Genomic DNA, 12,331 nt, shown 5'->3' with positions numbered 1-12,331 from the left:
CCATGGGGCCTCACTATCGGGGTCTGCTGCAGAGTCCCGTCCGGTGGACACTGGACACTGTGTTCTCACCCGCCTGGTTTGTATGATGCTCCCCACCCTTAGAGCGGATAGAAAGAGCAGATTTTTCTTAAACCGCTGTTCAGTGCAACACTTACCTTTTTATTACATTACAGTTTCTCTGCAGTTCAGCTATGGAACCGTGATGGTGTTTGTCGCAGTTATTAATCACTGGTTAACAAATCTGCATCATGTTGTACTAGGATTGGATGTCGTAACTGGACCCCATTGTAGGGGAAAGGTGCCTTTCAGTTATGGGGATGGTAGCATGACATGTTGATCCTCTAAATACAAAACAGCCTCCTTGCAAGAGCGCGCATGTGTGCAAACACTGGTTCTTCTTCTTGCTTCTGTTTTACTTCCCCTGACAATCTTCTGCCTTGTCTCAGCTCCTCAACTCGATGGAGGGCCTTGGGGACAGACCTGTGATGTCAAGTCTTTGACGCCCACCAGCCAGCACATGCTGGGCAAGGGGATGCGCGTGTAGGTTGGTAAAGCTCATGGGCAGGATATGAAGCATTGCCGGGAAGATGAGTGGACGTGGTCACTTTCAGAAAAATAAAGCAATGCATGACAAAACATTTTGTAAAAACACTAAGTATAATGACAATGGTATGAGTATAATGATGTCTGCAAGAAAAACAGGCTAATATATCATGGAGACATGCTACATTATGAAGAGAGACCTCTCTGATCAAGCAGTGATAACAGCCTTGCGCTGAACATAACAGTCGTCTGTTAATCAACTGAGAAAGAAAACAAAATGTAATTGATGCTCTTAATCTTACTTGAATGTAGCCGAATCAGGGGTAGGAGGTGGGGGAGCAAATGCCAGGAAGTTTAAAATCATAAAAATGTTAAAACCAGTGGATGACTAGTCCAGCGCGTGTGGTTGGAAGGTGAGCTGCCCCGCAGCTGCCAAAGCCCATTTCCATGCACTTCCTAGTGGGGGAGGAAGGTTGCTCTCCAAGAGGTCACTTATCCGTCCATTGCTTAGAATTTGGGATCTATCTCCCTATGTAAACTGTCTCTAAAACCCTTAAACGGATGACAGAGCTACACGTTTGCATTCTGAGCAGTGGAAACCGTTGTTGGAACCCTAGGAGTCACCTGAGCAGAGGAGACCGTGAATTTCTTTTAAAATAGCGTGCCAGCGCTCACAGGTGGCCAAGTTATGACAAAGGAGAACGGCGGGCCTCAGCCTCCGGGAGCCCTTGGGGTGCCTTTGGGGGCACTCGAGGCTGGGGCACTGCTGCTTTGTCCACGTTTACGTGATCCGTAGTGTTGTTTGTCCTTAATGTAGGAACAGAACGGCTCTGACACACGGCCCTGGTTAGAATTACGTTTTGATTCAAAGTTCGATAGGGAAAAAGATTTTAGTGGGACTCCTAAAGGCGTACGGCAAAGAGATTGCATTGGAATCAAATCGCTCTCAAGTGTAAGAGCTGGGGAGTGGGGTTGTCCTCGTGGGCAGGGCACTGCGAGACCCCGTAACGCTGTCCTCCGCTGGCAGGAGGGAGGGCCCTGCAGGCCGCTGGCGCTCGCGTCCCCTTCCGGCTGGAGGTCAGGGATGTGCAGACAACCTGCCAGCTGCATGGGGCCGCAGCAGGGGGTGGGAGAGGGTTGGAAGTAGCATCCCAAGAGGACCAGGTTTTGATTCCAGAAAAAAGTTAAACATGCCTGTGTGTAATTGACTTTTATGCTTTTGTTTGGTATTTACCCTTTCTTCCTAATTGTTAGTTAGATTTTGAGAAGCCTTGAAAGGTTGAAATTTAAATTCTGCACCCAAGGTTTCAAAGTAAACAGTTCATTGTCAATGACTCTTCTGGACCAGCCTTTGTAGGAGTCCTGTCGCCTACCCTGGGTTCCCAGGGCTGTTTTACTGCTGTGTAAGCGCCGACCTGACTGCTGAGAAGACTTTTCTTTTCCTTAATTCTTATTTTGAAATAATCGTAGAGTCGCATGTCCTTGTCACAAGTAACAGAAAGGTTTTGTGCAGCCTTTACCCGGTCTCCCCACTGTTTCCATCCTGTACAACTGTCGTGCACCATCTCTACCAGGGTATGTTGATACTGACCCAAACACAGACACTTCCAGCACCACCGTTGTTGCCCTTTTGTAGCCAAACCCACTTCCCTCCCCTCCCAGCCCCACCCCCGACCCTGTCCACCACAACCACTGATCTACTCTGAATTTCTATAATTTTGTCACTTCAAAAATGTCATATAGATGAATCCTCCAGCATGTGACCTTTTGGGATCGGCATTTATCACTCAGCATAATGCCCTGGAGATTCCTCCAAGTTGTCTTTCTGTATTGGTACTTTGTCCCTTTTTATTGCTGGACAGCATCCCACGGTACGGGTGTGCCACGGTTCGCTTGACCGTTTATCCACTGAAGGGCTTCTGGATTCTTGCAGTTTAGGGCTGTGACAGATGAAGCTGCTGCAGACATCTGTGTGCAGGTTTTTGGGTGAACACTAATCTTCATTTCCCTGGGATATGGGCCCAGGAGGGCCGTTGCTGGGCCGTGTGCTAGTTGCACACTTAGTTTCCTCGGGAACTGCCAAACCGTTCCGGAGTCACTGCACCGTTTCCCACGCTGCCCGCCGTGTGAGTGATCCACTCGCCCCGCTTCCTTGCCAGTACTCAGAGGCGTGCTCTTTTTTATCGTAGCCGTGCTGATAGGTGCGCGGTGATTTCCTGTTGGGGTTTCCGTTTGCATTTCCCTAGTGGCTCATGATGTTGAACGTCCTTTCAAGGGCTTGATACCATTTGTGCATCCCCTGCAGTGACATGTCTGTGCATCATTTGCCCATCTCCTGGTTGGATGGCTTATGTTTACTGTAGAGTTTTGAGAGTTCTATATTTCTATATTCTAGATACTAGTTCTTTGTCTTTTCATTCTCTTCACAGGGTCTTTCACAGAACAAAAGTTTTTAATTATGATGAGGTCCAGTTTATTAGTTGAATTGTGCTTTCGCTGTCAAGTAAGAATTCTTTTTCTACCCTTAGGTGCTGAAGGTTTTCTCCAGTGTTTTATTCTAAAGGTTTGATAGTTCTGTGTTTTCCATTTAAGTCCATGATCCATGATTCATTTTGGGTTAGTTTTTGTATAAGGTGTAAGGTGTAAGTCAAGGTTCGTTTTTTTTGCCTACGGATGTCCGGTTTCTCCAGCACTCTTTGTTGAAAAGGCTGTTTTTCTGCCGCTGAATTGCTTTTGCCCTTCATCGGTAATCCGTTCGGCATATTTGTGTGGGTCTGTCTCTGGTTTTTCTGTTCTGCTCCACTGATCTGTGTGTGTTTCCTACACGAGAAGAACTTTTAACCTCTCTGTCTTCCAGTGCACAGTGCCAAGCACGAGCTTCTGCTCCTGACAACCATGCCAGAGGCGGGGAAGTTGCCGGAAGAGACGCGTGTTCCTGAGGAACTGAAGGTGGGCACAAGCAGGGCAGGGGCCCCTGGTGCCCTCCGACCCTGGCCAGCAGAGGAGCAGGACTGCTGGGGGCTCCCGAGGAAGGACGACGTCTGCAGGGGCCTGGGTCTGCCTGGTGGCGGGTCCTGGGCAGCGGTTGATGATGTGGGTAATGTGGAAAGCCAGGGAGGGCCTGGGCCTCAGATGGAGCCCGGCTTGGGGAGGTGCTTGCGGGTGGGATCCCCGAGATGAGGTGCAATGTGGCTGTGCTGTTTTGGCACTGAGAGGGCTGTGAGCCCGCACTGCAGTGCTTGTTTATGGGGTGCCCTCTTGCAGAGGGGCAGTCAGGCCACCATCGTGTGCGCTACTGAGAGGCCCTCAGCCTGGAGGCGGGCACAGGCCACTATCACTTACAGATGTACTGTGCTTTCGTGGAGGATTTGGGAGAGATTCCTTCCAGAAACAAGTCCCCCTTCAGAAATTTAACATATTTATTTTAATATTATAATTTAAATGTACCTCTTTGAAGGAACACATCGAGATTAGGCAGGGTTCTCCAGAAAAACAGAACCGACAGAATATAAAACACCACAGAGGCTGGTAAGTCCAGACTGTAGGGCAAGCCGCAAGCTGGAAACGCCAATAAAGATGATGCTGTAAACCCTAGTCTGTATTCCCCAGGGGAAGCTGGCTGCCTGGAAACTCGGGCAAGAGCCAATACAGGAGTTGAGATTGAATTCCTCTTCTGTCCTCTGAGATCCTGATTGGATGAGGGGAGATTCCACATTGCTGAGGTGTCTCCTTTATCGATCATAGATGCAATCCTCTGATGATAGATGCAAATCCCATCTTGCAGTAACCTCACCCTAACAAGCATGGCAGGGCTTGACCAAATCACTGCCCACCGGAACCCAGCCAAGCTGACAACACGATGTTAACCATCACAGTATCTAACAGGGAGGGACATGGGTGTGAAAGAGAAGGAAGGGCCACCAAAAAGCAAGATCATGTCTCACAAGTAAGCAATTGCAAGCAGAACAGACTGATACCCACCAATCACTCAGTTACATATTTCATCAGCTGTGCCAAGATCTTTGGGAAATACAAAAGAGGTATACGACATGATCTCTGTCTTCTCCTATGTGTACTGTAGCCGCAAAGATAAAAGGGGCACATGAGGAAAAGGGAACATGTGCTTAACTCTGGTTGCCAAATTCCAAGAGGACAGTTCTTTCATTGATTTGTCCCCCTGTGCTAGTCTTAAAGTGTGGCTGAGGGTGAGGAGGGCAAAGTATGGGGGTTTGGGCTACACAGAGAAGATGACCGTGTTGCAGCAGCGGAAAGCCAGGACTAGTCGGTGGCCTGGGGAGGAGCTGGTCCAGCCACTCTCCGTGGCACCCTTCCTTTTGCATGAAGACAGGCCTGGGGCTGGAGATGGGGGTATGTGTGGTGGGCAGCAAGCACCAGCCTCACCTGGGCATGGGAGCCACCTCCCCTGGGGGCTCAGCCAGAGGACCGACCCTGGGGGCCACCCTCAGAGGAAACAGGAGACCTGGGAGGTGGCAGCAAACTGCTTCTTGGCTCCATGAAGTTCCAGACTCAAACAGGTTTCCCTGTTTCTCCACGTCACTAAGACACTTCCCCCTTCCCCAAATTATCTTCCCAAGGTAGTATGCAATTCCACCGGTTACCGCTTTCCAAATGCAAACTCCCCCGCAGATTCCAGTGGGGCTCAGTGGTTGCCGGGCTGCAGTCTGGCCGGCCGCTGCCGCCTCTTTTTCTCAACTAAAGTGTCCCCCGAGCACCTGCCCCGGCACCCGCTGACCCCGGTGCAGATGCGGCTTCCCCCCCATCAGCTTCCTCTGTGCTTTCATTGGCAGTTTCATGGTAGCTGCTTTGGTTAGTGCTGCACATTTCTGTTCATCTTTGGAGCTTCTAATTTGGGGAAACACAAGGTGACGCTTACTTTTAGGTTTCTCACAATGCTTTGCACATCATGGATCCTCTGTATATACTGTTTGTGTCGAATTCCTAGATGGCTGAGGAGTCACTTGACTAGGGGAGTGGACTGTGCTGGACAAGGTCAGGAGCAACGCAGGGGAGTGGGAAGAGACTGGAATTTTGGAGTGAGAAGGAGCCTTGCTCAGCCGAGCAGCTGATCCAACCTCCCAAAGTTATGCCTGAGAGAACTGAGTCTAGGAATGAGGGTTGTCACCCGGTATCGGAAGGGAGTTCCCGGCAGAGCCCAAGCTGCTCACTTGCACCCAGCACTGGCCTTGCTCGCCATGCTGATGCCAAGTCTTTCTCCTCGGATTCCTTCTGTACTTAAACTCCCGATAGTTCCCTACCCGGGATGAGGGAAACACCCTGAGGGAAGGATCCTCTCTCTTGCTAATCCCCATCTGGGTCTAGAAGGTTTAGGTGCATTGTGTGGACAGAAGGAAATGGGTGGAGCAGCTCTAAGGGTGTTTCTCAGCCCAGGATTAAACTGTAGAGAAGGGGCAGGTCCTGCCTGCGGTCCCCAGTACAGGGACCAGGAATTAGACCCAAGTAAAATGCAGAAAGTGTACGCCAGGTCAGAGTCTCGTGCTTTCCAGTTTTACTTTTCACAGGACATTGGTGTACTAGAGTTCAAGTGTGCAGAACTCTGAAATGTCCCTGGAACATTGCTTTTTGTTCAGACCCTTTGGCACCTCAAAGAATTTGGATGGACACAGAGACGAGAAACAAGAATCTTACAGAAAATTGGAGGGTGGCTTTTATAGAGTTAAGGAAATGATTATCTGGTTACGAAGGTAAATAATGACACAAAGGAAGGGGCTTACACCTGTAAGATTTTTCAAGAGGAATAAAGTGCTCTGAGTCAAGGGTGCCATCAAAATGCTGCTAAAAGGAAAACACGCCAGCGTGTGGTCACTCTCCTTAGGGGGTGCAGGATGTCATTTCTGTAAAAACTGGTGGCCTGAAGGAGCAGTTTACAAAGCCTTTCCTGGGTTTTAGTCCCATTTTGTCCTCATAGTAGACCTCTGAGGGGTAAATGTTTGTACCCATTTTGCAGTTGGGAAACAGGAGGCTCAGGGGACTTTGTTCACCAGCCCAGCGAGCCCCGACCAGCGAGGGGTGGTCCTGGAGTTTGAACTTCATGCTCTCTCAGTCCCCTTCTCTTCCCACACTGTCATATGGATTATCCTAGAACGCGGATGCCAGGGGAAGGAAGTGAGGGGTGTAACGGTCAGGAGTACCCTCCGAGGCTGTGAATCATTAGGTGATGTAAAACTCGGCATGTATGAAAGGTGCTTCATAAATACGGTCAGGTTCCATACCCTACCTTTATAAAGTTTATTTTGTGTATATGATGAATGTTTGGATGAAGAATACCATAAAATAATATCAGTAATTACAATTGATATTGTTTCCCGAGAGAAAAAGTAGAAAACAGTGCAAGGCAGTACACAGAATTAAAGCAAAACAATCGAACGAGAAATTGTTTTTCTCTTTATTTCATGCTTCAGCTTGAAATAAAGCAAAACTCAAAAATGACAAAGTAGGTGGAGGCTTTTCTGCATTTTCTCATGAGAGCTGGTTTAGAGGTGCTGTCCCCTGGGTGTTGCTCTGAGTGTCATCCATGATTGGGGTTAGATCTGATGTTTTAAAAAGTCAGATCAGGGTGAAGAGGGAGGGAGGCTGTCTTGGGAGAAGTGAGAGAGAGTTGGGAATGAGGTTAAATTAGACCCTGAAAGCAAGGGGGATGCTGCCCCCACACCCCACCCCGTGTGGTTCCCTGGGCCTCTGCAGAGGTGGGGCAGGGCCGTGCCAATGCCACATGTGGGGGGGCTGGAGGTGACCTGCCATGGACGGGGTGGGGCAGGTCTGCTCTCACTTCCAAAACCTTTGCAAGGCGTTGTCTTCCCCTTAGGAACCTCCAAGCCTTTCCTCCCTTCCTCGGGAGACAGCCAGGCTTCAGTTAAGCACAAGCGGGACTAAGCGTCCTGGAAAATGTTGAGCGTCAGGGAGTTTATGTCTGATCCAGGACAGGACAGCAGGGAGTGTGCTGGGGTGGAAGCCCCTGCTGCCCTGGTTCTGCCCACGTCCTCGTTTCAGGGGTTTCAGAGGCTGATTTCCTAACACCCTCGTTTTGGGGGCTTCAGAAGGCTGACTTCCCTTTCCCATCGTGTAACTGATGCAGCCCTCAGGGAGGACAGGCTGCTGCACCTGCACCATGATTTGATTGCCTGGCAGGCTTAGTGCATTTTAAAAGATAAGACGAGGTTATTTTGGTTCATTTGATAAGGTTAATTTAGAGGGACCATCCACTTTGAAATCTCAGGAAGGAGCCCAGTGTAGCTTTATGAGAGTAAAGAGACAGCTCTGTTCTTGGAAGCAGAAGCGTTTCAAAATGCCCGGAACCAGGACCACAGCTAGAGGTGGCTCAAGGAGTGAGGCGAATGGAACAGCCCCCCCATCCCCCTACCCCCCATTTAGAATCACCGTGCGGGGCTCTCCTGGAGAGCTGGGAGACGTCTGTGGCAAACGCTGCAGCCTGCACCTGGGTGAAGCCACTGGGGACTGAGCCCCTGAACCCCTGCCGAGTGTGCCCGCAAGTCAGCCCCTGCCTCCACCACGGGCTGTCGCCCCGCTGGGGCTCTCCCAGGTCCCCGCAGGGCGCCGCCACCGGTTCCAAGCACTGAGGAAGCACCCGATGAGTGTTTGAAATGAACAGTTCTGCCTTCTGACGGAGAACTGAATATTAACAGGTCTCTTGGGCTGCACATATACATCTGAAACATCCCCAAAGTGTGCTGTCATTTTGTGCTTGAGCTTGTCACCTTTTTTGATTTTTAAGTCAGCTTCCCTCGAGGCAATAAAGGAAAGTCAGATGAACCAAGTCGTCACTTTCCTTGCCAACTGGATGGATTCATAGCCCTGATTCACCCGGTCAGGGGAGAGGCTCTGAGAAAGGTTCCAGGAAGGGGCTGGAAAAAGTGGTTTTACTGTCAGGAAGGAAGGAAGGAAAGAGGAGAACCTATGACAGGTTCTAGGTGAGAAAGGAAAAGCCCAGCCCTGGTGGGAATTGAGGCTGCGACCCTTCCACCAAGGCACGTTGCTGATGGTGAAGTATCGTGCCGACTTCGTCCTCCCAGTGCCCTGGAGACTGCCGGGGTGTGGGGGGTGGGTTTGGGGCAGCCTCGTGTTAACCTCAACTGCAGAGCTCTTGAGAACATAAGTAGAAAAAAGAATCTTCCATCCGGGGCCTTATATTATGGAAGCTTGAGCTGAGGAAGGGGAATTAAATAGGGATCAAATTCCAGTTTTCCCTTGCTTTGCTTGTTTTACTGTATCAAATGTGACTTCAGCCCATAGGGCAGCAGCTGGGGCTGAGAAGTCGTGTGGTTTTAGACATAGTGATTACGATGGGGGTTGTCTTATATACCAGAGAATGTTCAGAACAGACCCCATCTATACATTCTAAATACAAAAACTCAGAATTGCCTGAAAGAGAAATGCTAAGGAGAATAAACAGGGTGGAAACTCATTTTCACCACGATTCCCAAGTGAAAGGTTTCCTGCTGTTTCCGGGAAATCACGAGCTGTAATGCCGCCAGCCAAGTGATGAGCACAGGACCTGCCTCTGCTTGTCCACGCCGAGGATGGAGCGGCGGAGGGTACCTGTGTGTGTGATTAAGGTGTGGTCCTGCAGGTACCCCCGTCCCGAGTCGCAAGCCCCCCACTCCCGACGGTGACCCTCACACTCATGCACACGCATGGCCATGCTGCCCGGTGGTTCTCGCCCAGGGCTTGCTGGCACACGGGAGGGTGCAGGGCCTCCCTGGGCAAGGCTTGCTGTGGCCTGTGCTGCTCCCCGGCTAACAGGCCCTCGTGCCCGCCCTGCTCCCTGTTCTCTCGCTCCCAGCCGACCGGAAGGATGCTGTCCGGCAGCCGGCTGGCCCAGCCCCTGGTCTACATGGAGCGTCTGGAACTCGTCAGAAACGTCTGCAGGGACGAAGCACTGAAGAACCTCTCACATACTGCGATCTCCAAGTTTGTTCTGGACCGAATATTTGTCTGCGACAAGCACAAAATTCTTTTCTGCCAGACTCCGGAAGTGGGCAACACCCAGTGGAAGAAAGTGCTGATTGTCTTAAACGGTGGGTGCCGTGCCCTGGGGTGGACCCTGTGGGAGCCGGTGGTTTCCCCAGCGAAGGGTTTCTGTGCCTGGGTGGGGGGCAGTGGAAGACGTCGACGAGAAGGCCCCGCACGGAATGGGTGCTCCTGAAGGGACTGCTAATCCTTAAGGCATTTCTGAGCTTTTTCATTTCCTGTTAGTGTTGTATCTTAAAAGTCAGTGGGATTAATTTAGATACTGATTTTTTTAAAGGGGTCGCAGCCAAAGTCAGGATTTCCTTGCTTTTCACAGTAGAAGCCCCCTCGGGCAGCTTGCCCCACCCCCATCGATCCCTTTTCTTCTTCTCATCAGATTCATTGCACTGATTCTTACTGGGCCATGTTCTAGCCACAGTAAGTCAAGCCCAGTCACTCTGGGCCACCAGGAAGCTGCCACTCAGATTTGCCCTTTCTGTGGGGAGAAGGGGCCGCACCCCAGGCCCTGGAAGGGGAACCCTGGCCATCGGGGTGTGAGGGCCTCGGCCAAAGCCAGCACTTCTTCATCTGCAGACCAAGTCCTCTGTCCCAGTCAGGGAGAAAGGAGCTGTCCCCACGTTACACTGTGCGGCTGTATTCAGAGGATTTAATCTGCTTGCTTCAGGAAATCAGGTGTTGACTCAGGAACAAATAAGATCATTGAAAAGTGACCTCCTACACTACATTTTCTGACCACTCATCACTCTTTTCAGACACCGTGTTTGCATGTTTAAATCCCAGTTATGCGTAAGCCAAGATAATTATGGCCTCTGTCTACTGAATTCAGCCTCAGATGGTATATAGTTCACGTTGGCAGCTGCGTGGCTCTGGGATCGGGAGGGTCAGACCTCGGGAGTTCCAGGGGTGGGGGGTGGCCCTGGCTTCCCCACCCTGCACCCCACCTTCACAGATGCTGTTTGCGGAGTTGGTGGTTAATGTTTGCTGTCGTTTGGCCTCTTCACGGGTTGTCAGGCTTAAAATTAACGTGCAGAGCAGGTTGCATTAGAGCCGTTTGAGTCATTTGCAGTATGTTGGATTTTTAAAATCAGAATGAGGTGACAAGCGAAGTTCAAAACAGGCATATAAAAAATGTCTCACAGGTCTGCAGTGTGAAGCAGCCTCTTTTAAAGAAGTAAACACCTGCTCACAAGGTCAGGGTAAACACGGGAGCAGGTGTCCCAGAAACGGGAGCAGGTGTCCCAGAAACAGGAGCGGTCCCTGCAGCTGTCTTCAGCCGTGCCCAGGTGCACCTGAACCACGGGCAGGTATGTGAGCAGGTCCAGGTACGAGTCCTCAGAACTCGTTCTTCCCCAGCCCCCTGAGAGCGAAGAGCTCCCCTCCCCCATTCGTGCAGCCCTCCCCACTGCACTTAGCACAGTGTCTCTCCTTGTGCTGAAATACTTTAGGAAGGAAGGAATAGAACCGACAAGGCTGTGGCCACAAGTAGATGGCTGAATGGAGATTCTGCCTTCCCAGAGGTGGGGGTGTCACACGAAGGATTATCACAAAGATGAGTGCCGGGGTCTGTAGGTGCTGGCTCACACCTGCTTAACACGATGACAGCTCCTGCCTGTTTGTGAGGTTTAGAGAGAAAAACCTGCATAGTCCACCAGCCTTAGGCACTTTGGCTTCGACAGACAATGGCTTTTTATACTGACCTGCCTTCTCTGTAGACGCTCCCTTGTCCTCCTGGAAATCCTGTTTCACATGCGTCACATGGTTCCCGGGACCCAAGCCTGGTTTTTCCAGCATCAGTCGTCTTTGCCACATGCCAGTTCGGGAAGCTGTGATGTTATCTAAGCACCGCCTGAGGCCTGGGAGAGTTTGGTCGGTCAGTAGAGACGCCGACCGTGACAGTGCTGGTCAGAAAGCGTGTTTGGTAGTCTTGCCGGCATGCTGGCAGGTTTGCCCCAATTTCAGAATAGGGTAAATATTGCTAGTTTTAGACGTTTGGTTTGCATGCAGTGATCTGTCTTCTTTAATGGCGGATTTAACCCCATTTAGATGCGTCACTAGAGGTATTGGTTTTTCCAGTATTTCTGCCCCTTTTTCCCTCTGTGCTTCTCCTCCTGACTCATCTTCTTCTCTGGTTGGCTTGTGAGTTACCAAACGCTTTTCTCCCCTCTCTCATCCCGCTGGAAGAAGCCGTTGCTCTTCGAAGACCTGAACTCAGATCAGTTGGGGATGGGTTTGTCACATGTGTGTGGGGAGCCTTTCAGGATGGCACGGAGGATGTCGGTGGTCCTTGTCGTTTGTTTACTTCCCAGGAGCATTTCCTTCCACTGAAGAGATCCCTGAAAACGTGGTTCACGACCATGAGAAGAATGGCCTCCCGCGTCTGTCTTCCTTCAGCGATGCGGAGATTCAGAAGCGGTAAGAGCAGGTCTCTCCAAAGGGAGGAGCTCTTTTAAAACCCTGAGAAGAAACTTTGATAAAGCCCAAGGCTGTCAGTTCTGTACTCCCCACGTGTTCCAGATTGTTCCAAGGACCCTGGGGCTGGCTGCTGGTTTGATTTGTGCTGGGGAGAGGCAGCCGAGCACAGGAATTTCAGACAGCTCCTCCAGTCTTTCCGCAGTCCGTTCACGTGAAGACTACGTGATTGTATCAATAGAAATGATTGGCTGTTTTCCTTTTGCTTTGTTTTCATTAAGTTTTAAAGATTCCTTACTGAATATGATCTTCTCTCCATAAAAAAGGGGATTTGGGTTGCATGGAAGCCCCA

General features: G+C 50.5%; 1 protein-coding gene across 11 annotated transcripts in view; it reads left to right on the top strand.

Annotated features, from left to right (window-relative positions):
- The window catches only part of LOC119512890 (carbohydrate sulfotransferase 10-like), a 34,668-nt gene that overhangs the window by 19,269 nt on the left and 3,068 nt on the right, over positions 1-12,331 (top strand). For all 11 annotated transcript variants that reach the window (XM_037807698.1, XM_037807704.1, XM_037807697.1 and 8 more), the window contains 3 exons: positions 3,401-3,492; positions 9,383-9,617; positions 11,877-11,982. In XM_037807698.1, the coding sequence (XP_037663626.1) occupies positions 3,401-3,492; positions 9,383-9,617; positions 11,877-11,982 (433 nt within the window). The remainder of the gene's footprint in view (positions 1-3,400; positions 3,493-9,382; positions 9,618-11,876; positions 11,983-12,331) is intronic.

The sequence above is a fragment of the Choloepus didactylus genome, chromosome 17, assembly GCF_015220235.1.
Source record: "Choloepus didactylus isolate mChoDid1 chromosome 17, mChoDid1.pri, whole genome shotgun sequence".
In the NCBI taxonomy this organism is placed as follows: Eukaryota; Metazoa; Chordata; class Mammalia; order Pilosa; family Megalonychidae; genus Choloepus; species Choloepus didactylus.
Note: the sequence above shows the minus strand (reverse complement) of the source record. Positions and strands in the feature narration are given on the sequence as shown.